This window comes from Hypanus sabinus, chromosome 12 (genome assembly GCF_030144855.1).
Source record: "Hypanus sabinus isolate sHypSab1 chromosome 12, sHypSab1.hap1, whole genome shotgun sequence".
In the NCBI taxonomy this organism is placed as follows: domain Eukaryota; kingdom Metazoa; phylum Chordata; class Chondrichthyes; order Myliobatiformes; family Dasyatidae; genus Hypanus; species Hypanus sabinus.
This window is the reverse complement of record NC_082717.1, coordinates 63,656,537-63,682,561: the sequence shown is the minus strand read 5'-3', so window position 1 is coordinate 63,682,561 and position 26,025 is coordinate 63,656,537. Positions and strand designations below refer to the sequence as shown.

General features: G+C 39.2%; 1 protein-coding gene across 1 annotated transcript in view; it reads right to left on the bottom strand.

Moving 5' to 3' along the window:
• LOC132402944 (synaptojanin-2-like) overlaps positions 1–26,025 on the bottom strand; it is a 122,186-nt gene that overhangs the window by 22,676 nt on the left and 73,485 nt on the right. Inside the window, exons 11-17 of the mRNA XM_059986082.1 lie at positions 24,116–24,272; positions 23,795–23,986; positions 16,489–16,573; positions 15,647–15,787; positions 9,384–9,576; positions 4,244–4,402; positions 730–889 (exon numbers count right to left, since the gene is read on the bottom strand). Coding sequence (XP_059842065.1) covers positions 730–889; positions 4,244–4,402; positions 9,384–9,576; positions 15,647–15,787; positions 16,489–16,573; positions 23,795–23,986; positions 24,116–24,272 — 1,087 coding nt within the window. The remainder of the gene's footprint in view (positions 1–729; positions 890–4,243; positions 4,403–9,383; positions 9,577–15,646; positions 15,788–16,488; positions 16,574–23,794; positions 23,987–24,115; positions 24,273–26,025) is intronic.

The following is a 26,025-nucleotide window of genomic DNA, read 5'->3' as shown; positions in this document are numbered from 1 at the left end:
CATGTTCCTCACTGGCACAGACTTCTTTGGCTCACGCTGGATGAAAACAGTCTTCTCAGCCATGGTTACTGCTAAGATCAATGAAGGTTGTTTGGTCAATACCCTAACCTGTGAAATTCTGGGAAAGACAAAGTTCACTGTGAGTGTAAGAATTCAAGTTGCCTCACAATAGCAAAGGCATCAAGAAAAATGTGGTTTAATAACCAAGAAGTTAAAGGGACAAAACTAGAAACCAAATAATTTCTCATATGAATAAAATAAAATGACCCAAACAAAAACATTTTTCTTCAGTTTTGTAAAGGAAGATCCCAGATACAGTAAGATCTGACTCACAGAAAAACATACCAATCCATCAGAAATGCGGACACATGTGGAGGGGAGAGATAGCAACTCAGACAGAGAGGAAGGAATAACTCTACATTAAACTTTACAAATAAATTTGATGATAGCATCACACCAAACAAAATGTTGAAATACTAATTATACAATGACGATTATAGCTCCATATTTGTTGAAGAGGCATCATTAAGTTAATATATGACTCTGTGGTTTCTTCATTAATGAAGTTTCTTTACCCAGAGTTAAAAGCCCATCTCCAGATAATTTGGCTCGGTCAATGAGAGGAAACGACTGCTTTCAAGATACGAGATCATTATTCAAACTGTTGCAGGATATACTTACACTCCCTATCTTCTTCTCGCTAATAACTCAATTTAGTAACATAAATACCTGGTATATCACAGGACATTCTTCTTTTCTTCCAAAACAACACCCTATCAGTCCAGGCTGGAGTTCGGCACTTGTCACTAGTGTCATAAACGTCTGTTCCCACATCGTATTTGTATGTTGGAGCAAAGGTGATGGTGCCTTCAAAGAAGTCTTTAAAAATCTAAGTGAAGGAATGATGGTTTATTTTAATTTGAAGGATATTTAACATTGCAAATGACTACTCCTCAGAAAATTATTCCTTTGATGATTTAACATCACAGAAAATTCTCTTAGGTTACTTTTATTAATTATACTGCGCCAGGCAGTCTGGTGCAGCAAGAGAAAGGGGCATCTGAGGTTGCACTACGCAAGTACAGTCAATGCACTGCACACAGGCCCTCAATGTCGAATCCTGAAAATGACTTTCATGGGTGATCCCTTCCACTGCCTTTACAGTACAGGTCTGTAATGCAGCGAGGCAACCAATACCAGAGGTAGTGAAGATTCTATGTACAAACTGTTAATGAGGAGCCTTGTAGAGCTGCCTGCATCGCATCAAATGAACTCCTGGGTTCTCTGCACACTGCTTTCCCCATGTCTGTTTTAAAGTACTAATCCGGTAATTGCTCTTTATGATTCCATGTGCTTGGATCAGAAAAATGGGACAGCTAAAAATATTTAAAGGGAAGGAAATTTTTCTCTAGTTCTACTAAGTTATACAATCATGACACCTCAACATTAGAATTCAGTTATTAGGCTTAGAAAAACTACACTGCCTATTCACCAGGATGTGATGAGATCTCCAGAATAAAATCTGCTGATATGACTTGATTTTGACTTCTTAAAGAATTTGAAGTCGAAAGAAACCCTTCAAGTTTGCATGGGGAGAACTCTTACATTACCTAAAAATAACAGCCAAAGGAGATTGGATACAGTTTACATCTCACACAGAGGGTAGAACTCTCACCTGCAGACCCCAATCATGTTTGTATCTATCACTCAGTGCACTGCATGTAAATACACAAGGGAACCAGGAGCTCATTGTTTAAAAAAAACAATCGTGAAGTGAATTTCCTTTGGAAGGAAAAATCAAGGTAGAACATACAAGGTAAATGGTAGGACACTGAGGAATGCAGTAGAACAGAGGGATCGAGGAATACAGATACAAAATTCCCTAAAAGTGGCGTCACATGTAGATGGGGTAGTAAAGAGAGCTTTTGGTATATTGGCCTTTTTAAAATCAAAGTATTGAGTATAACAGTTGGAATGTAATGGTGAGGTTGTATAAGGCATTGGTGAGGCTGAATTTGGAGTATTATGTGCAATTTTGGTCACTGAATTACAGGAAGGATATTAATAAGGTTGAAAAAGTGCAGAGAAGGTTTACAAGGATGTTGCTGGGACTTGAGAAACTTATGGATAGAGAACGGTTTAATAGATTAGGAATTTACTCCCTGGAGTGTAGAAGAATGAGGGGAGACTTGATAGAGGTATATAAAATTATGATGGGTGTAGATAGAGTGAATGCAAGCAGGCTTTTTCCACTGAGGCTAGGGGAGAAAAAAACCCAGAGGACATGGGTTAAGGGTAAAGGGGGAAAAGTTTAAAGAGAACATTAGTGGGGGCTTCTTCACACAGAGAGTGGTGGGAGTGTGGAATGAGCTGCCAGATGAAGTGGTAAATGCGGGCTCACTTTTAACATTTAAGAAAAACTTAGACAGGTACATGAATGAGAGGTGTATGGAGGGATATGGTCCAGGTGCAGGTCAGTGGGACTAGGCAGAAAAATGGTTCGGCACAGCCAAGAAGGGACAAAAGGCCTGTTTCTGTGCTGTAATGTTCTATGATAGCAAGTTGGTTTCTTATATCCTGTCTGGCCTTGGTTGCATGTGTAGAACAGCAAAAGTAAACGATGACTCTTTGAAGAGTAAATCTGAAGAATTAACAATGGGAAACAGGGAAGTTGCATCTGCCCAAAACATTAAAAGCATCCTGACACTATCATAATATCCAGGTATCATGGGAAGGTAGAAAAGAAAAATATTCAAAACAATAGAAAAGGAAAACTAACAATTCTGGCAACAGTCATTTCTAGACATTGATGACCTGAGGCCTTGGAGTTTGAACAAAATGGTTGCAGTCCTCAATTCAGTGAAGGCCCTTGATTCAGCTGAAGGGAAGCAGAATATTGCAAAAGTAATGTCTCTATTTTAGAATAAACTGATAGAAAGCAGGAAATTACTTAGCCAGTCAGCATTATGTCAGTCATTGGAAAATGCTGGAATCCATCATTAAGTAGTAACAGTAGCAATATTAAAATTAAGCAGAGTCAACAAGCTTTTCATTGAAAGGAAAATCTTGTCTGACAAATTTATTCAAGAGCATCAATGATGTAATCAAGGACAGCCAGAAGATATAGCATGTTTTTATTTCCTCAAAGTATTCAATTAGGTTCCACACAGAATATTATTGAACCAAAATGTTCATTGGGTTAGGTATAAAATATTAGGACAAATAAAGGTTTTCAGTTCACACAAGGTTGATTCTTGTAACGAAAGTGTTACCTTATAAAGAAAGAATGACCAGTTGGGGCCAATGCTAACTGAAGTTTATATTGAGCAGGGTTGAACTGATTGAAAATTATAATTGAGGCATTTTAACAGCACAGATGCCAAGAGAATATTTCCCTTTCTGAGAGCCTTGAGAGCCAAGGATCTGAACTTCAAAATAAGATGTTGTACATTTAATAAGAAAAAGAATTTTTTCACAGATGGCCACACATCTTTTAAATTCTGAAAGGCAGGGAGTCGTGACGGTCAAAGTAATTGGAACAAGTGAGAGGTTGCACCCCTAACCATCATAAAGACTGTGACCTTACTGAATAGTGGACAATTCTCTTGGAGTCATTTGGGCTACTCCTCTCATTACTTACATCTGTACCTATTTGCAGGGTGAATCAAGGTGCGAAGTCAATAGTAGAGAAGAGGACAACATGCAGGTTCTGAGATGGCTTTAAGTTGAGCTCTCACTTCACTTACACCCTTTCATCATCTATCCCCAGTGCAGTGATCCCAACCATTTTGTCAGAGTACCTGTTGAGCACAAACGAATCCCAGCAACAAAAGGTGCTCTAAGATCACAAGTGCACACCATGTACTCATCTTCACACCATAACAATTATAGGTTGATACAGACTGGTCTTTTGTGTGCAATGTTAAAGAAAATATGTTCTACATAACTTATAATATTAATTAATGAATGACGATCGGTTTTGTTCACAAATCACTTCTACATGTTCCCATGGTTGTGTTAAAGATAAATTCAGCATGCAACATCCTTGAAATCTAATTGCTGGCTCTTTATTTTCTTCATTTAATGGATTTATCCTAAGATATTCCTTAATTTAACATCTGATAGCTCAAACCTGTTTTCCTTGATTGGCCCAATATACCACAATTCATTGAAAGAAGCAAAAGCACTTTACTGTTAAAGTAAAACCCCCTTTTATATCCTCATGCTGTTTCTTTGCATTCACCTTGCCATCGGCTTTCTGCTGTTGAAGCTGGTCATAAGCCTGAAGACCCGTCCAGTCCCGTCTCTTAATATATTGGATGACTTCATCATGCGGAAGATCAATGCGGAAGTTTGAATCTCCACACCAAAATATGTAGTCATGTGAAAAAACATTCTTCCCCTGCCACGAGGAGGAGAAACATATTATCCTTTCAACCTTTGATAAAGATTGCATAGCACTTAAAACAGAAAATGAAGGTAACTGAAGGAATGTTGAGAACAAAGGCTAAAATGAAGAAGCTAAGTTTTAAAACTGCATGTAGGTTGAACAATAAACTGCTGGAATACAACTGTTGCTTACTGTAAACAGATGGGACAATGACCATCTGGACAGTAAGCACAGCTGTAGGAAAAATGCACTTATTTAACAAGTGATTCTTAGATATTTTTAGATAAAGGAGAAAATATTTTTCACTTATTATTTAGTGTTTTACAAGCAAGATGTTAACGTAAATTTATGACCCAAAAATAGCTGTTGGTGTTGACCTTACAGTGAGACACCTGAGAAATCTCATTTTTCTGGCAGACAGTTTTGTTTATCAAAAATCTGCAGAAGCTGGAGATGTGAAATTTTAATCATTTGTCTTTCCACAGATCTCTCTGACCTGCTGACTATTGTCAGAAGTTTGTTTTTAAATCTAACAGCTGCTATTGTGTGCAAGCTTTCTTCCCAACACTCACTGGCTCTGACACTGTGAAGCATCAAAACATTGAAGCACTATTAAATATTTCTTATCAATACAGAAAGCCCGAGTCAATGAAAAAATTCCGACTATCAACTCAATCCCATTCCACCCATTTCCTTACAATATACTCCTGCATGCAAGAAAATGTACACTTCTGATTCCACCACTAGCCTCTAATCTTGAGGAGAATTCCTGCAGTGAATTAATCTGAAAACCAGTTCCCTCTAGGATGTGGGATGTATCCCTGACACTATGCTGACCCCTTGCATACAACAAGCATCAAGATCAAATCAGGGTTGTGCAATATCAGCAGTACCATTCTGCAAACGTGTTAAAAGAACTAAAAATAAATTCCAGCACTTAAAACCAAGGTAAACTTCTTAAATACTTATGAATTAACAATGCATATTTAATATAATTTATTCACGATCAGTTTAATGCATATTTAATGTATATTTATTCATGATTAACTTAATGCATATTTAATATGTTAATTAACTTAATTTAAAATATGTACAATATACCCTTTCCCTCTCAATGACAACTGGCTGAATTTCCATATGGTCTATCCTGGCATCAGTTCAACAGGCAGTTCTCCAACTGTGTTTATCACCTGCTTTTGGGAAGTCTAACCATTGTTCTATCTTCATCATCCAAATAAACTTGACTTTTGGCACACCCTAATTCAGTACATCTGATTGGTATTTTACCCATTTCAAACTGAAATATCTTTTCCTTCTTTTTCACTGCCTGATTTGCCTATTTCCCACAAAATTGAGTCTCTTTTATTGAACTGCCATTAGTGAATTATCTTAGTTCTTAAACATTAGTGTAAAATATTACTTAGATCATGATTGTACCAGCCATGTTTTCTTCCTCCTTCAGATTATTGTTTACCCAACTCTGAGCATCTTTACATCATATGCTAATTGAAACTCCATTTCGGTACATGGCAAAATCTTGTGCAAATGGCAATTGTCACTGCTTTTGGATTGACCAACTCGGGCTGTTGCAACTGGAGAACAAAACATTAGCATGAGTTTGCACTAAATTTTAAACTGGTCAGAGAGTTTGCATGGAAGCAGCATTTATTAAAGGACCCCTGCTACCCAGCTCATACTCTTTTCTCGCTGCTAACATCATGAAGCTCAGGACTCAGACCACCAGGTTCAGGAACAGCTATTACTCCTCAAGCATCAGGCTCTTGAACCAAAGGGGTAACTTCATTCAGCTTCACTTGCCCCATCATTGAACTGTTCCCACAACATAAGGACTCACTTTCAAGGACTCTTCCTCTCACGTTCTCATCATTTATTATTATATATTTTTTTCTTTAATTTTTGCACAATTTGTTGTCTGTTGCACACTGGTTATCTGCCCTGTTGGAGTCTTTCATTGATTCTGTTATGGTTACTGTATCTACTGAGTATGCCTGCAAGAAAATGAATTTCAGGGTTGTGTATGGTAACATTGTATATATGTGTCTCAGGAGTCAGTCTTGAGACTGCTGCTTTTCACACGATTCGTCAATGTTTCGACAAGGGAATTGATGGCTTTGTGACAAAGTTTGCAGATGATACAAAGGTAGGTGGAGGGGTAGGTAGTGTTGAGGAAGCAACGTGATTGCAGTAGGACTTAGACAGATTGGAAGAATGGGCAAAAAAGTGGCAGATAGAATACAGTGCTGGGAAATGTATGATAATGCATTTTGGTAAAAGGAACAATAGTCTAAATTATCTAAATGGGGAGAAGGTTCAAACATCAGAGGTGCAGAGGGACTTAGGGGTCCTCGTGCAAGACACCCAGAAGGTTAATTTACAGATTGAGTCAGTTGTAAAGAAGGCAAATGCAATATTGGCATTTATTTCAAGGGGAATAGAGTATAAAAGCAAGGAGATAATGCTGAGGCTTTATAAGACACTAGTCAGGCCGCACTGAGAGTACTGTCAACAGTTTTGGGCCCCATATCTCAGAAAGGATGTGTTATCATTGTAGAGAGTGCAGAGGAAGTTTACGAGAATGATTCCCGGAATGAAGGGGTTAACATATGAGAAGCGTTTGGCAGCTTTGGACCTGTACTCACTGGAATTCAGAAGAATGTGGGGGGATCTCATTGAACCTACCTAATGTTGAAAGCACTAGATAGGATGGATGTGTAGAAGATATTTCCTGCAGTGGGGGTTTCCAGAACTAGAGGACACAACCTCAAAATTGAGGGGCGACCCTTTAGAACAGAGGTAAGGAGATTTTTTTTTAAGCCAGAGAGTAGTAAATCTGTGGAATGCTCTGCCACAAACTGAGGTGGAGGCCAAGTCTGTGGGTATATTTAAGGCGGAAGTTGATAGTTTCCTGATTGGTCAGGGCATCAAAGGATATGGTGAGAAGGCAGGTGTATGGGGTTGAGTGGGATCTGGGATCAGCCATGGCGGCAGAGCAAACTCTTTTCTTTCTTTTTCAATCTTTTTATTAAGTTTCATATATATATAAGAAAAAACATAACATAATAATGAATAGGTTATAAATACAATAGACTTGAAATTACATTAGTAATAGGATAATAATATCCTATTGAACATCAACAAACAAGAAGTACATTAATCAATCGTCTATATAATTATATATGAAAAAAAAACAAAAATAATCATCAAAAGAAAAGGAAAAAAAAATTTGAAAATATATAAAAGAAAATATATATTGAAAAGAAAATATATATTGAAAAAAAACACTAAACTAAACTAACATGGGCAATAATAACAGTTTATAAGTATGTGATAGTGTCAAAAAAAAACTCCGGAACTCCATACCTGAACAAGAATAAGAGGAGAGAAGGTCTGAAAAAGGCCAAATTAATTCATATGAAAATGTCGAATGAACGGTCCCCAGGTTTCTTCAAATTTAATTGATGAGTCAAAAATAGTGCTTCTAACTTTTTCCAAACTCAGATAAGAAATAGTTTGAGAAAACCACTGAGATGTGGTAGGAGGATTTACTTCTTTCCAGTTTTGTAATATAGACCTTCTGGCAATTAATGTTACAAAAGCAATCATTCGTCTGATTGGAGGGGAAAACTGATTACCATCCTCATTTGGTATACCAGAAATTGCAGTAATAAAATGAGGTTGTAAATCGATATTCCAAATTGAGGAAATGGCACCAAATATGTCCTTCCAATAGTTATGTAAAGTGGGACATGACCAAAACATGTGGGTCAATGAAGCCACTTCTAAGTGACATCTGTCACATTGAGGGTTAATATGAGAATAGAATCGAGCAAGCTTATCTTTAGACATATAAGCTCTATGTACAATTTTAAATTGTATTAAAGCATGTTTAGCACATATAGAAGAGGAATTAACCATTTGCAAAATTTTTTCCCATTTATCTGTTGATATATTGTATCGAAGTTCTTTTTCCCATTCTTGTTTAATTCTATCTGATATTTCTGGTTGTATCTTCATAATCATGTTATAAATAAAAGCTACTAATCCCTTCTGACAAGGATTAAAGGTGAAAATCAAATCTGAAAAATCCAATGGAGTTGAATTGGGAAAAGATGGAAGAACTTTATGTAAGAAATTTCTAATTTGTAAGTATCTAAAAAAATTAGATTTAGGTAATTTAAATTTGTTAGAAAGTTGGTCAAAAGACATCAAAGTACCTTCAAAAAAAAGATCACGAAAACATTTTATACCTTTCCTTTTCCATATGTTAAAAGCTTGATCTGTCAATGAAGGTTTGAAAAAAAAATTAAGTAAAATAGGGCTATCAAGAACAAAGTTTTTCAGAGTAAAAAACTTACGAAATTGAAACCAAATTCATAGTGTATGTTTGATAACAGGATTAGATATCTGTTTATTGAATTTAACTAAATCAGCAGGAAAAGAGCCAAGAACGGAGAATATAGAATATCCCTTTACCTCACTACATTCCAAATTTACCCATTGTGGACACAATGGTGAGTCCAAATCTAGTTTCCAATACGTTAGGTTACGAATATTATTCGCCCAATAGTAAAATCTAAAGTTAGGTAAAGCTAAACCACCATCTTTTTTAGATTTTTGTAATTGCCTTTTGCTTAACCTGGGGTTTTTATTTTGCCACACAAATGAGGAAATTTTTTAATCAATGTTGTCAAAAAAAGATTTAGGAATAAAAATTGGTAAGGCTTGAAATAAATATAAAAATTTCTGTAAAATCATCATTTTAATAGCATTAATCCGACCAACTAATGATAAGAATAAGGGAGACCATCTGGAGCAAACTCAATGGGCTAAATGGCCTAATTCTGCTCCTGTGTCATGGATATACATGGTCTTTAGTAACACATTTACTTTGAACTCTGAAGACATTAAAGCGAATCCACCCCAACATTATTCAAAATGTCAGTTTGTAATAAATAAGTAAATGAATAAATACCATAGGGAAGCTGAGTTTCTGCATGATTTCACGATAATCTTCATTCCTTTCTTTCACTTGTGACTGTCCTGCTGTCAGGTGTGCAGTTACAAAGCACAGTGTGGTGCTGTAAAACTGTAAACGAACAGCTACAGCTCCTTTATTCCCGGTTTTTCCTCCCATCCCAGTTTTGACCCGATCCATCGCAACTTCTCTGGAAAAAAAGAAAAACATTTCCTGTGTTGCACTTTCCAATTCTCCATTTTAATAACAACATTAACAAGTAACAGTCTGCTGTGTCAGGATGTTTAAGCTAACCAACTCCACTCTCTCATTTTCTTGAATTCTTGGTGCTGAAAACCTTTTTTTTTCTCCTCAGTTTTAAATAGACCTAGAGCAAACATTTACATTTTAAAATCTTTGCCCAGGATATTTCAGAATCCAATGTTGCAGACTTCAACAAAGCATAAAACATGAGTTTAAGTTTTGCAAAGATAACAATTTCATTGCCAAACAGCATTTGTTGGTTTGATATGAAAGCATTGTTTTTAGAAACTTAACCCAACAAAACTGGTCACTGGGCCAGTATCCAAGATCCTTTAATTTTCAAAAAGAACCAATTGTGATCTACCATGCCATTCAAAAGAAGTGTACCAAATGATGTAAAATGATTAGTCAGATTGAAATCCGTATCAGTAAGTGTGACTTTTATCAGGGCTTTGAACATGAGCTTTAAAATTAAGTGCGACAGTTATCTGAGAATAAGAAATCATTTGCAGTGTCGTCCGGAGGCAGGGTGTGTTCAGCAGTGTGGTGCAAGGCAAAACAGAAGCTGCAGAGTGCCTTGAAAAAGTATTCAGCCCCCAACCCTTTGTTCACATACATGAGCATTACAACCAGGAATTTTAATCCACTTAACTGAGAATTTTTATCTGTAATCACATGCTCCTTTTATCAAGTAGAGCCCAAAAAAAAGGGAAAATTGTAAAGCATGAAAAACTAAAAATTCAAAAACTGAAATGTCAGATCAAAAGTATTCATTCCACTTTGCTCAGTACTTAGTTGAACCACCTCTCACAGCTATTACAGCCCGTAGTCTTTTTGGGTAAGTCTCTATTAGATTTGCACAACATGATGGAGCAAGATTTGCTTACTCTTCCTTGTAAATTGCTCAAGCTGTGTCAGGTTAGTTGGGGAGTGGCGGTGGACAGTAATCTTGAGGTCTTGTCTGAGATGTTTGATCTGGTTAAAGGGCAGGACCCTGACTGGGCCACTTGGGACATAATTTGAAGCCACTCTACAGTTGCTCTGGCAGTGTGCTTTGGGTTGTTGTGCTGCTGAAAGACAAACTCGCTCCCCAGTTTAAGCCTTCTGGTAGAGTCGAGCAAGTTTTATTTCAGAATCTCTCTATATTTAGCAGCATTCAGCTTCCCATCAATTCTGACCAGATTTCAAGTCCCTGCTGCTAAAAAGCATCCCCATAGCATGATACTTTACAGTAGGGATGGTGTTAACTGGCTGATGCATAGTACGAGATTTAAGTCACCTGTATCACTTAGTATTGAGGCCAAAACAATCCACTTTAGTCTCCTCTGACCTCAAGACCTTCTTCCACATCTTTACACTATCTTCTAAATGACAGTTTGCAAAGTCTTGACAGGCAAGAATATGTATGGTCAGGGCTTCTTCCTTGCCACTGTTCCATAAACAGCTTTTTTGTGCAAAGCCTCAGAGATGGTGCAGCCATGAACTTCATCTCCAGTTGCAGCCACTGACTTCTGCTGCTCCCTCAGGGTAACTGTTGGCCTTAAGGAAGCCTCTCTTACAAGTGCCATTCTTCTCTGCTGCCTAAGTTTAGAGTGACGACCTGTCCTAGCCAGTGTGGATGTGGTTTCCTATTTTATCCACTTTTCACAATGGACTGCACTAAGCTCCGAGATACATTCAGTGTCTTGTCCCTGAATTTCCCTGACTTGCCTTGAATGCTCTTTTGTCTTCATTTTGGTTTTGTCAGTTTAAGATATAATATACTGTTGGATCTTACAGAGAGAAGGGTATTTATTCTTATGAATGTGAATGATCCTCCAATTTTCTGCATCAACAATTGGGTGAGTTGGTACGGTAATATGCGGTACTGCACCTGAGGAAAGTTAGCACAATATTTACAAAGGGGATAAATACTTCTTCAGCATCACAATTTGGTTTTTAATTTTTAGTAAACTGCTGAAGGATTTGGGATTTTTCTTTCAATTTGACATGATGCACAATGTTTCATAGATTAGCTAAAAAAATCCTACTTCAATATGTTTTAAATTTATAAAATGAAACAATAAGATTTAAATATAGGTGTGGGGCCTGAATACCTTTTCAAGACACTGTCATTCGCCAAGAACAGGTGCCAGCACGAAGTAAGTTTGAGCAGGTGGAAATGCAGATTATTGATATCACATCCAAAACCAACTCATATTTTCATTGTAGTAGTGGGAAGCCAGCAATCACATTGGACCCCTTTAACAAATTCAAGTTCATTGCTGTGTCAGTGTGTCTATATTTGACATGGACTAAATGGGCTGAAAGGCCTGTATCTATGTCGTACTTCTCTATGACTCTACAACGCACGCAGTGTGCAGCACAGGTAAATAGTAAACAGTACAGTAAATAGCTTGCTGTTCTAGTGACGAGACCTCAGTGGTAGTGGGATATTCATTAGTCTCACAGACTGAGGGAAGAAGTTACTCAGTCTGGCAGTTGTAACCTTATTGCTCCTGTAACTTCTTCCTAATGGTAGTAAGTCAAGGAGATTGCAGGATAGGTGATACTTCCAGGCTCTTTGTTTATAATGCTCCCAGTAAATGTCACAAATGGGGGGGGGGAGGGAGATCTTGGTGATCCTCTTGGCGGTTTTTACCATCTTCTGCAGGGTTTTGCAGCCAGCATAATGACGCAGCCAGACTGGACACTCTCGATGGTACTCCTGTACAAAGTTGGCAGAATGGGGCCGGGGAGCCTTGCATACCTCAATACCCTCAGAAAGTGGACGTGCTACTGTGCCCTCTTGACTAATGAGATGGTGTTGTGGTTCCAGGTCAGATCATCCACTAGCACACTGAGGAACTCTGTGCTCTTCACTCTCTCCACAGCAGAGCCATTGATGTGCAATGGACAGTGGTTGACCTGAGCCTTCCTCAAGTCCACAATCATCTCTCTTGTCTGGTCCACGTTCAGATTCAGGTTGTTGTTTTCACACCATTTGACAAGTCTCTCCACCTTCTCTCTGCATGCCGACTCATCGTTGCTGCTAATGAGGCCGACCACTGTTGTATTATCAGTGAACTTGATGATGCAGTTTGAGCTGGAACTGGCAGTGCAGTCATAAGTCCACAGCATGAACAGCGGTGGACTGAGTGTACAGTCCTGGGGAGGCAGCAAGCTCAGTGTACTAGAGCTTGACATTTGTTGCTAACTTGGACTCACTTTCCATCAGGAAATCCAAGATCCAGTTACAGAGAGGTGTGTTGAGTCCCAACAAGGACAGTTTACCCACCAGCCTCTGAGGGATGATTGAATTAAATGGTGAACTGAAGTCAATGAACATAATCTTTATTGTTTTCCAGGTGGGACAGGACTGAGGTTATAGCATTATTATGGACTGGTTGGAGCAGTAGGTGAACTGGAAAGGGTCCAATGTAACAAGAAGCTGGGATTCTATATGATCTATCACCACCTGCTCAGAGTACTTCACAATTGTTGAAGCTTGTGCCACAGTTAGGCCAGTTACCATGGCTCTCTTGTGCATCAGGATAATGGTGGCTACCTTGACGCCTACAGGGACTGTGGACTGTTTCAAAGAGAAATTAAAGATGTTCGTTCAGACTGAGCCACACAGTCCCTCAGCATCTGAGCAGGCATGTCGCCTGGTTTCACATCTCTGTGCAAATTTGCCCTGGTTAGGATCCCCTCACCTCAGCTGCGGACAGTCAGAGTGCCTGTTCCTCAAGGAGAGAGGGGCTTTCCTTAATGTCATATCAACGTGGTCAAATCATGCATAGAAGGCATTCATCCCATCAGGAAGGGAGGTATCTCTATCGTTGACGTGCAGACTGGACCTGTTATCAGTTGTGGTTTCTATAACTTGTCACATAGGTGTCTGCGAATTTTCTGTGAGTACTCGTGCTTTGTCTTACTAATTGCATGGGAGAGATCGGTTCTTGCAGGCTTTAGAATTGTCCCATTCTCCGATCTGAAAGCAGTACACAAACCTCTGCAGTTAGCCCTAGTTTCTGGTCAGCCCTAGCAATGTAGTATTTAATCATGGTAACATGCTTAATCCATTTCCAGATGTAGCCAGTCACCAATCCTGCATGTTCATCAATGATGTGATGATTGTATCCCTGAATATGGATTGAATATGGAGGGATTGAATCCCTCCCTGAATATGCTCCAGTCATTGTTTTCAAAACAGTCCTTCATTGCTGAGGTGGCTCCTTCTGGCCAGGTCCTGATCTCCCCTTGAGCTGGTTAATCAGTCACCTGCATGTTGGGATTAACATGATACAGTCTGAGTTTCAGAGGTGAGGTGGGGGACAGCCAAGTGGGCTCCAGAAACATTGGAATAAATCAGGTCTAATACAGTTTCTGCTCTGGTTGTGAAGTTGACATGCTGGTACGACTTTGGCAGGACTGTTTAGAAGTTGGCATGATTGAAGTGGCTTTGAGGTCGTAATGGTGTCACAGAGCTCCTGAAGTGCCTCCCCAGCCCTAGCACGGGGGGGGGGGTGGAGGAGGGATGCAATAATCCCAATGGCAGTGAACTCCCTCGGTAAGTAGAAGAGCCTGTACTTCACCATTAAAACTCTAATGGCAGTGAGCCGTTACTACCAAGGCATTCACACACCAATTCTTACAGACAGAGAAACACAGACAACCTCCACAGGTCCTGGCAGAGACTGCAGCATTTCTGTCCACCTGAAAGGAGATTTGGCCTTGTAGACAGATGGGGTCCTAGAGCACGAGTGTGGACCTGCAGGGATCCGCTTTAAGTCTCGCTCAAATACCAGCACATTTACCACATTTCTGCGATCTCGAGCACCAATTCTGACTGCCACATCCCTGAGTAGCTGCAATAGGCTGCTGCATAGAGTCTGAGCCCGGTAACTGCCCAGTGCATGCGTTATCCCACTCACTAATGAGGCAGACTTTTGTTGTTCTTTATGGCCAGCAGCGCTTTTCGATCATAGAAAAGATGAACAGGACAAGAAATTTCACCACTGATTGGAGATGGAGTGGCCACTGTGACCATATGTGCCGCCATCTTGTCAACTTACAAATCTCCAGCGAGATCTAGCCATGGGACCATTCAGTGAGCTCTGTCGCGGGTCTTGCCCTCAGATCCACTTTTGTTGATTGCTATTTAAAACCATCAACTTCCCTTTATTACTCATGGTTTGGTCTCTATAGCTGGAATAGATAATTTTGACAATTTGTGAACCTGTAAAAGAAGAAATTCTTCCCCATTTCTTTCAATGTAGTAGGGAGGCCCCAGTGTCGTTTGGGAAGGAATTGCAAGATCCTGATCAAATGCGTCCTAGTGATTGTGGACTGATAAAGCAGACTTCTTTCTCCTGACAGTTGTCAGGCTTCCTCAAGGCTATCGCTCCTACATTTCAGACAGCTGAGCAGTATCCCACCACAAACCTCATTTTCACCTTGTGATACTGGAAAAGCTTGATGGGCCCTTTGCTTCAAAGTGCCCAGTCTCTGACCTGTTCTTAGAGTGCATCGTCCAGCTGAGTTCATGTTAAATGGAGAATGAATATATCACATTAAAATATTGTTTGTCAGATATATGGTCATTGTGGTAGTCAGACTGTGACCTATGGCAATGATCATTACTTGGTAAATGCATTACAGATCTACAAAAGTGAATGAGAAACCAGAATCATTGCTGAAAAGCCACAAACAATGAAGTGAATGCTACTGATTACAGATGAAAGCAGTTGGGCCTAAGATCATATGAAAGAAAAAGTAGAGGTGTAAAGGAGAGAGGAATTACAGGAAATTTTTAAAAATTGAGATTCGCTTTGTGAAATTCTTTGTTAGTGTTTAGTCTTAGAGTGAAACAAAAACAGAAAAGTTCAACAGTTCAAGCAGAATTGATCAAGACAGTGGACAGAGCAAAGGGGTAGAAGTAGAAACTGAACTCACTTCAAGAGAGTTAAAAAGACAATCGTCTTAGCTTAATGCAATTTCATGTAATTAAATTTGTTTAAACAGTAACTGCTAACCTAATATAGGGCACATGGTGGAGTCGTACAAAAATAAACAGACAGACACCCACAAGTTGCCCTGAAGACAGCATGATGTACTTGTGTGTTCTGGAGATTGCCTTCTGAAGTTGTTCTGACCACATTTTCCTGTTCGTTGTGCTGCAACAAAAGGAGCAAAGCATAAGAGAACAACGTAGTACTTCTCAATATTCTGCACAGCAGGGAATTTTGCAATCAGTGACAAAGGCATTCACATATATGGGAAATAATATAGTCTAAATAAATCTAATCTGAATTAAATTATTAAATTCAAATTAGACTTCCACACTTGTCATTTATCTCTTCAATTACAAACTGAATTAAATTACTGTTATATTACATAGGAAAATTAATTTTCTTTTTTGAATCAGAAACAGGATGCAAACCTTCATAAAGTAGCACTTAAACTTGGCAGTGGCTCCAGTATAAAGAACTTGCATGTGTAAATTTGTCCCAATTCTGAAGTATTATGATGGCAACAACATTTCAACAAAAGAGAAAACCGTTAATCATCTCCCAAGAGGAACAACACAGTAATTCATGTAATGCTATTACAGAGCCAGTGATCCCGGGTTCAGTTCCACCGTTGTCTGTAAGGGATTTGAACTTTCTCCCTGTGATCATGTGGGTTTTCTCTAGGTGCTCTAGTTCTTTCCACATTACTGAACATTTGGGTTAGTAGGCTAATTGGTCACATGGATGTAATTGGGCTGCATGGGCTTGTTACAATGCTGTATCTATAAATAAAAATACGAAATATCAAACAATACTTTGAAGACTTGGCTATAGCGATGAGTAAGTGTTAGATTAGATTTGCTCACCTTGCACTAACAATGTTTCCAGCATTGAGCTCCACCATTTCCTGAAATCCAATTGCAAAAATGTCTGGTGGGCAGTTCTCATTATCTATGTGGAGAACATAAAGGGCAAAACAAAGAGTTAAAGAATTATAGTCATCATGATTCTGACACCTGGCAGCAAAAATAATTTGTTTTCCTTTGTTTTCTATCAGTCTAAAGCTTAACAGATCTTTTGCAATTTTAAATCCAGGTCTTATTTGAACCAACAGTGGTTTAACTTAAAACCTGGGTGGGTAACTAAATAGCCACTGTTCACTGAAGTGCAGATATTACAGCCGTTGATTCCAGCACTACATGTGAACTCTGCTGTGCTCGATTTCAGCGGAGTACAGAGTGAGGTTCATTGCTAAAAGCCACAGAGAATGTCTCCCGAGATTCTCAGGTGTGTTCCATATATTCAGGAGACATAGAAAAAAGGAAATTGTATTCTCCTCCTTGTGTTTTTGGTGATCAGGAAGGGTGGACAGTTGGTTGGAAACAGACCAGGTACCTGATGCACATACAGGGGAGGACATTCGCAATGCAAGTAGCAAGACTCCTGGCACATGGATGAAGTGCTTGGACTGGCTCAATGATCTTCCAGAAGCATCCCATCAGTCTAATAATGAGCAATAAATTAATTGATACCAAAAGAATAGAAGACTTTGAGCACTGAATAAGAAAGTAAACCTGAAGGTTGAAGGATGTTGTATCCTATTTCTACTTTTATTATTTCTGTTTGAATAGCTTCACCACTCAGAATCCCATTTACTGTTGTATTGACAATATTCTGCATTGATATCAGAACACAAAACAGCACAACGTAGGCCCTTCAGCTCACAACATAGTGCCAACTATAGAACCACAGAAACAGGCCCTTTTTGGCTGTGCCGAACCATTTTTCTGCCTACTCCCACTGACCTGCACCTGGACCATATCCCTCCATACACCTCTCATCCAGGTACCTGTCCCAAGTTTTTCTTAAATGTTAAAATTTAACATTTAAACTAATTCAAAATCAATCTAACCCTTCCATCCATGTTCCTCTTTCAGAGTCACTCTTAATGTCCTCTATCACCACCCTAGCAATGTGCTCCATGCAGCCACCACTCTCTGTAAAATGCCCACCTCTAACATTCTCACTATACTTCCCTCTAATCATCTTGAAATTATGCCCCCTTGTATTAGCTATTTCTATTCTTGGAAAAAAGGGCTGGTTATTTACTCTATCTATGCCTCTCATCGTCTACACCTCTCCTACTACTGGTGGGGTATGTAGAATACTCACAAAAGTGTTTGCTCCCTTCCTTTTTCTGACTTGCACTCACACTGACTCAGTCGTTGTCACACAGACTCCACAACATCCTCCCTTTCTGTAACTGTGAAACTATTCACTGATAGCAATACTACTGCCCAACCACTTTTACCCTTCCCCCTGTACCTTTTGAACATCCAGAGCCATTCCTGCACATTATATTGGCCATATTTGAGTCATAGAAAAGTACAGTACAGAAACAGGCCTTTCTGCCCATCCTGTCCATGCTAAACCATTTAAACTGCCTACTCCCAATGACCTGCAGCAGAACCAAGCCCTCCATACTCCTACCATTAGTATACCTATCCAAACCTCTCTTAAATGTTGAAGTCAAACTTACATGCACCAGTTGTGCTGGCAGCTTGTTCCACATGCTCACGGCCCTCTGAGTGAAGAAGTTTCCCCTCGTATTACCCTTAAACTTAACTTTATTTTGTTTTACTTTATTCTAGCTCAATGCTCTGTGTAATGATTTGATCTGTGTGCAAGACTACGCTTTCATTTCATCTTGGTACATATGACATAATTAACCAAAAGCAACGTCTTCTCTGAGCTGCACTGTTTTACACTTACATATAGAAGTAATCGCAACACATTACAGCACGGTGAAAACCATTTAAATTGTACCAGGACAAATATTATATTTATATATACAATTAATAAGATTATGATAAAAAGCCTATTAATCAGTGTGAAACTAGCAAACTGTTGTCCAAGCTCATCTGGATCACGATGCCATGTGAGGAAGAAAATCTGTCAGTTATCTGGTCTGGTCTCCAGGTGAGAACAGGCACACCAATGTGGTTGATGAGACATAACAAACAACTTTGTTCATGGAGAAATTACAGAAAATTACAAGCAGACAATGATTACCAGCCCTGTCAATGACATCACATTGACCGACCAAATGTACTGTTATGAAGGTACCACAGCTCTGAGGGGCCGAAGGAGCGGGAGCAGCCCCCTCCTTCCGGAGAATCGCAAGATCGCTATTAATTCGGGTCTCAGACCCAGGAAGTGAGAGACAATGCAACGGTTTTGCCCATTGTTCTTAGAGGCACCTGTGTGACGTGCATGTCCCTGCTACGTGAAAGCTACCATGGATATGGACACCCTCGGGCAATGTGGGGGTGGGGATTGCATCACCCTACTTTGATGGACATCTACAACTCTGCAAGTCAAGACAAAAGGGGACTGCAGGAGGCAGTACCCCAGCGACGCACTAGAAGGACACCCGTGGCTGGAAGCCACTCAATGCCACGTGCGCTCCTAACTCCTTTGCCTGGCGAGCGGGTGGCTGATAATACCGAGAAGGACTTCGAACTAACAACGGGGAAGTAACGTTCCCCTGATTTTACGGAGTGGCTTCATAAAGACCCGGGCAAGTTTTTTTCGTTTTTCACCGATCCCTCTAAAACACGTGAAACCCAGCGATTCCCCGAAAGGCTAAAGACTTCTGAGTGACTTTTATATTTCCAACAGACAATATATTATCCCCTAGACAACAGCCGAGATTACTTCTTAATGATAATTATTACTATACCCGCGCTTTAGATTGAGTATTGATGATGTGCATTATCTGAATGTTTGTATTAACCTTACTTTTGTGCCCCTTTATAAATAAAAACGTTTGAAAATAGTGACATCAGACTTCAACGGACCTCTCTATCTTTGCTGGTAAGTTATCCGGTTACGGGATACGTAACAGTATCCAAATGTAACATCGGTTAATTTCCCTTTAAAATTATTCATTTGAAACTTGGAATCTAGGTACACTCCATAATGAAGCCTAAAGTCCAACAATTCAGCTCCACTATTATCCCAGCTCCAGCCAATGTGCTCACCATTCAATTAAAAAGCTACTGATTTGGGATGTAGAGTTGGTGTGTTGTGTAGCTGTGTTTAAAAAAGCTTCTAAAAGGGTAGAATATGAGATTAATAGAGCGTGTTAATGTTGTGAATTGTGGAGAGGACAGAACTTATTTTTAATTACTTTGTTTTAAAGTTTTAATATTGTATTTTTGGTACTACTTTGTGCTTTTAATCAATATTTTAAAATTTATTACTTAAAGTTAACCTCCAAGACTAACCACAATTTCAGCCCGTGGGGTAGTACTATGTTAGATAAGGAAAAGGGGTCAGGAAATCTGGCATTGAACAAATGCTCAAGGTGATTAATCACTGCTATATATAAAGTGGCACAATTTCACATGCTTCCATAACTTCACACTTTCAGATAATATTTTGTGGTGACTTGCATTTTTGTTTTGTGATCAAGCAACTGCTATGATTATCATTGCAGAGGGAGGATAAGGTGTGAACTTGTTGTTAGAGTGGAAAATTGGAGAGTTGGTTACTACCACATAGAAAGTAGTAAAGTTCTTTCATGATAGTAAGGTTGTGCAGCACATTGGAGATCATCACAGATTTCAGTCACACTGAACAATAGTTCAAAGCCTTTTCATAGCAGTAAAAGCCAAAGAACCATTGTTTCAGCAAACCATAGACTTTCCCTTTGTGCACAAACATAGTAAATACACTAGACATGTGAACAGGTTACACTTCTTAATTATTTGTGTTCAGTTGAGAGTCCAAGCTGCCCAGCATTTCCACCTTAGTTCATTGTGGTGACTGTTCCCGTGATATAGTTATATTGCTCACTGCTACTCGGGTGTGAGAACTGCTTCTGCAAGCATTGCTAAATCCAGGATTCTGTAAATCATCTTTCCCCATGCTTCTCCACCCATCAGTCTCTCATTTCTAGTAAGAGTTACCATGCTATAATATTTAACATCCATCACCCATCAATGTATCCATGTAAGGGAGTAAATAGTTTTGAAGTTACCAGAAATCCTTTCAACACTTGACTTCTACAAGTTCAGAAAAAAAAATATATATCAACAGAAGTTTGTTGCATCTGCCACAGCTGATTAATTTAAAGCTCACTGCTGAGGGATTGAGGGTAAACTTGGATCCTTCATGCTGCTGAATGCATGTTCGGCTGTCAAAGGCTTTCACAAGTTATTATCAGCAGTTGAAAAATAAAACACCAGAAACAAAAAGTGAAAATGTTAGAACTACTTGGTTGGTGAAGCACTATCTGCAGAAAGAAAAGCAGATGATTTGAAACATTAACTCTTTCCATAGAGGCATCCTGACCTGGTCAGCATTTCCAGTATTTTCTGTTTTATTATTTCTGGCAGCGTGATATGTTCTAATCAGACAGCATCATCTGTCTGTTCATACTGTATCTGGTTGTTTCTCATGGTGTGTGACCAAGTATAGAATTCAATTCAATTGTCAAATGCATCTCCAATTGCACATAAAATGCCACATTTGAGTATTTAAGAGCATTTCATCTGTCACCTGCCTCCATTCTCTCCTCCAACAGCCTGTTGGTGAAATTTTACAGAATTTCCAAGTTTTAAGTCATTTGCAAAGCTTTCTAAATTATTCATGAGCGCAGGTCACTTTTATTAATTAAATAGTGCCTCCACATAAAAATATTGGGAAGATATCCATAACCTTGCCTCCAGTCTGAAGAAGAGCTAATTACTGTTGAGGATCCATTTTCAGCTACATCTGCTTCTGCAGAAACTGCAGCACCCGCCATTCCACCTTCTCACATCTGTGTCATGGATTCCAAACACACTGTTCCTGAAAAGCAGTGATTCCCTCAAACTTCTTGAAACTCACAATGCTGCAGTACAGTTCACAATTCTGTATTCAGCACAGAATTCAATTGTATCAGATCAGCAGTCTTCCATCGTCTCAAAACATATAGGTTTTCCTTTAATGTCCCCTCATCTGATGTTAGGGCTTATTCATGGTTTTACAAAACTCAATGAGGTACCTTGGTTATTTATTTTATAATGCCACATTATCAGTTCAGTTATTTTATCTTTCCTGCCTTCTATCCAATTGCAGACCTACTGATCACGACATTCTCCCTCCTTACGTGCAAATTAAAATGTACCGCCTTCACTTTTTCTAAGTTTTAAAAAAAGTCATCTCATTGAAAGTTTAACCGTTTCTTGGTTAATAGGTGTTGCCTAGACTGCTGAGTGTTTATAGCACTTTCAATTTCCTTTCAAATTTGTAATTAATCATTTTTACTCAATGCTCCTGAGCCAATGGCTGACTTGTTTAGCCACTTGCCTTTAACATAGAGGCCTTCATTTCCGCTGACATGTCTAGTGTGAAAACAGCACAGTGTCCATTATCATTTGGAAGCTCAAACATAAAACATCAACCTACTTCATTCTCCACAATCTTCTCTTTTACATCTCCAATCCTCTCACACCTTTCTGAGTGGACTGGATCACTGTCCCATGCTTCTGAAAATTCCACAACTGCTTCCAACACCCCTCCCCCACCAAGTCAACCAAATGCATTATTTTTCTTTATTCATGGACAATTGCTTGTATTTGTTAAATGCATTTCCTTTGTACCACCATTTAGCTATGACACTGGCAGTGTCCTTTGAAGTGAACATTAAACAATTACCAAAGACTGACTTATTTGTCTTGCCCTTTATTTGCCCCACGGGAAGTAAATAGGATCCACAAGTCAAAAGGCTTTGTCAAAATGGTAGGGAGATGGCTTATTAAAATCTTTAAAGGACAAAACTGAACCCTTCATTCACATTAGTCTACAAGTAACAATAGTGAGCTTCATTTTCAATACTCAGTACTCATCGCAACCCTTCTTCTATGGCCTCCTTACTCCAATATTCCAATCAGAGGGTTAAAGACACAGAGCGGGTGTGAGGAAATACTTTAGATGGGGATACCTACTGGTCCAAGTTGAGGCAACAGTTGGTACACATGAGCTTTTTATCTCTCTATTGCTGGAGCTTCTCTGCTTATTCTGTTTTGCCTTCATCATTATTTGATATTAGATCATTCTTGACTTTAACATTTTTGTTCTTTATTTTCTCCATTTGCTTTTTTTTTCTGTTTCTGATGATCATGACTAAATTCTGATAAAAGGTAAAAAAGTGAAATATTAACATTGCTTCCCTTTCCACAAACTCCCTGACCTGATGACCATTTCTCACATTTGTTCATTTAAAAAAAAGTTTTCAAACATATGTAAAACATTGGGGTGGCACGGTAACCTAGCGGTTGGTGCAAAACTCTGCAGTGGCAGTGATCACTGATCAGGGTCCAATTCCTGCGTCTGTTTATAAGCAGTCTGTACACTCTTCCCGTTACCATGTAGGTTTCTTCTGGGTGTTCTGGTTTCTCCCCACAATGCCAAGCTACACGGGTTAGGGTTAGTAAGTTATGGGCATGCTACGTTGGCACCGAAGCATGGTAACACTTGCGGCTGCCTCCCATACAGACTTCGCACTGTGTAGGTCTTAGACACAATACACATTTTACTGTATGCTCTGATGTACATGTAACAAATAAAGTGTTACAAAGAGACATAAATTTGTTTTACAAAGAGACACTGTCACCTCTGACACATTTGGATAGTACAGATAGTTCTGCTCCAAGATGTTTCCATCACACAAATTTGATAAAGTGTGGTTGATGAACTTGAGAACATTATTTATATTATGTGGGCCCAATCAGTTATAACAACATTATTTTTGAAAATGCTGCAGGTGAAATAACTTTGCAGTTGTCCATCTGCAACTTTTGAGTCTGAAAAACCCTTTTTCCTATTGCCAGTTTTGTTTATAATGCTATTTTCCATTATGCGAGGTTTCCTAAGAGTACAACACTATAGCAGAAGTACAAAAAAAAGCAGCAAAATGCAGGATAGGTTGTTGCCCACTTATTAATGAACACCTTTCAGTTATCCATATCTCCTTGGAGGCCAGTGAAAATACAGAAATAAGAACAGAATTCAAAACGTTAATGGTTTACCCAATAAAGCTATTTTAACTTTGAGTGTAATGTTTATATTATTCAAACATATTCATCTAGCAATAAGCTTGAAAAGCAAGATTTAGAGGCACACCTTGGAAGTTAGTTTCTTTACAATGTTGAAGTCCATCAAGTAACCAGCTAGTGAGATCCACGACACTGAGCATCTTGCTTTTGAACTGTTTACCACCATTTACATTCCACGAGCCTACGCTGATGCGAGCACGGTTGAAATTTGTATATTCCATCTGCCGTTCACATACTGCTTTCAAAATTGCTGGCGGAGCTATGGGACAATAAAAACAATAAATTATTTTACATCACTGACTTATTTAAAACGCACAAGACATCATGGATGAAAACTGAAACATTAATATTTTGAGTCTCTAAATCTGTCATGAAGCTGGTTACTTACTGACAAGTGCACTGTCTTCCATAAGAATCACCGCCTTCTCTGCATAATCTTCGCTGTAGAAGTTCCCCCTAAGAAGCAAATCAATGGCTTCCTGTTTAGCTCCATCAAAGAAATTAGCTTGGATCGTTTTAGATACAGAACGTGCTCCATCTTTTACCTTGACAAACACAAATAATTTATTAATGGAGGCAAAAGCTGTGGGATATAAGCACTAAGTATTAATGTGGAGACAAGTATTTTTTTTCTCATCATTGCCATTGGTTTTTTTCACTTCAGTCAATTAAATAATCTTGCACAAGTTATTTTTCTGAGTGTGAAAGCCATACTGTTGTAAGAACCCATCTGGTTCACAATTTGCCTTCAGGTCAGTGAGTCACAGAAACATGCCATCTATGCAACCATCACGTCTAATCCCACTTTCCTGTATGAATTGCATTGCCTTCCCTGCCCTGCTCATTTAAGTGTCTTTAATTGTTCCTGCCCCCATCACCTCATTTCAGGTTTATCTCAAACACCATCCACTTGTTGACCATTTTACTTCTCAAATCTCCTTTCAGCCTCCTCCCTCTCACCTTCAGCCTATTGTCTCCAGTTTTAAACACCCCTACCTGCAGACTCTGGCTACCTATCCTATCTGTGCCTTCCATAATTTATTACACTGTACCGCTATCATGTTACTTCACAACCTCTTTTGCTCCAACAAAAAAATGATTCAGTTTATGTAAGTTCTCCTCATAATTCAACTCCACCAATTCAAACAATATCCTTCTGAATCTTTTCTGCACCCTCTGAAGCTTAATCTTTCCTACAGTGCAGCACCTCGAACTGTATACAGTATTAAAACTGTGGTCTCGTCAATACTTTGTACAAACTGCAATAAATCTAGCAGTTCACTCTTTACTTAAATGGCCTGGCAATTTGCCAAGTCAGTTGGTTCAAAAAAATCAAAACCAGGCAAATCACCCATTCAACTTAGGAACAGGATTTAAGCATGGGAAAAGCATACGTGGTCCAGAGAGTTCTGAAAAATCCTGAACTTCTCAAACTGAGAAACCTCGGCCACACTTATTCAAGCAATCACATAGTCAGCCGTAATCACAGAACCATTCCTTTCAGTCACATGCTTATAGTTCAGCGTCATCTTCTTACTTGCTAATGCTCCTAAGAATTGTGTTACTTTAATGATCTCAAAGGGGAAGGATGGCATTACCAATCAGGGAAAATAGCAAAGCAGTGCTCAGACAGGACAGACTGGGGAGCTCATCGACTACTGAGGCTATATAGAACAAAGAAACATAGAAAACCTACAGCACAATGCCGGCCCTTTGGCCCACAAAGTTGTGCCTACCTTAGAAATTACTAGGCTTACCTATAGCCCTCTATTTTACTAAGCTTCATATCCCTGTCTAAAAGCCTCTTAAAAGACCCTATCGTATCCACCTTCACCACTGTTGCTGGCAGCACATTCCACGCACTCACCACTCTCCGAGTAACTTACCCCTGACATCTCCTCTGTACCTACTCCCCAGCACCTTAAACCTGTGTCCTCTTGTGGCAACCATTTCAGCTCTGGGAAAAAGCCTCTGACTATCCACATGATCAATGCCTCTTATTATCTTGTACATCTCTACCAGGTCACCTCTTATCCTCCTTCACTCCAAGGAGAAAAGGCCGAGTTCACTCAACCTATTCTCATAAGGCATTCTCCCCAATCCAGGCAACATCTTTGTAAATCTCCTCTGCACCCTTTCTAAGGCTTCCACATCCTTCCTGTAGTGAGGCAACCAGAACTGAGCACATTACTCCAAGTGGCATCTGACCAGGGTCCTATATAGCTGCAACATTACCTCTCAGCTCCTAAATTCAATTCCACGATTGTTGAAGACCAATATACCATGCGCCTTCTTAAT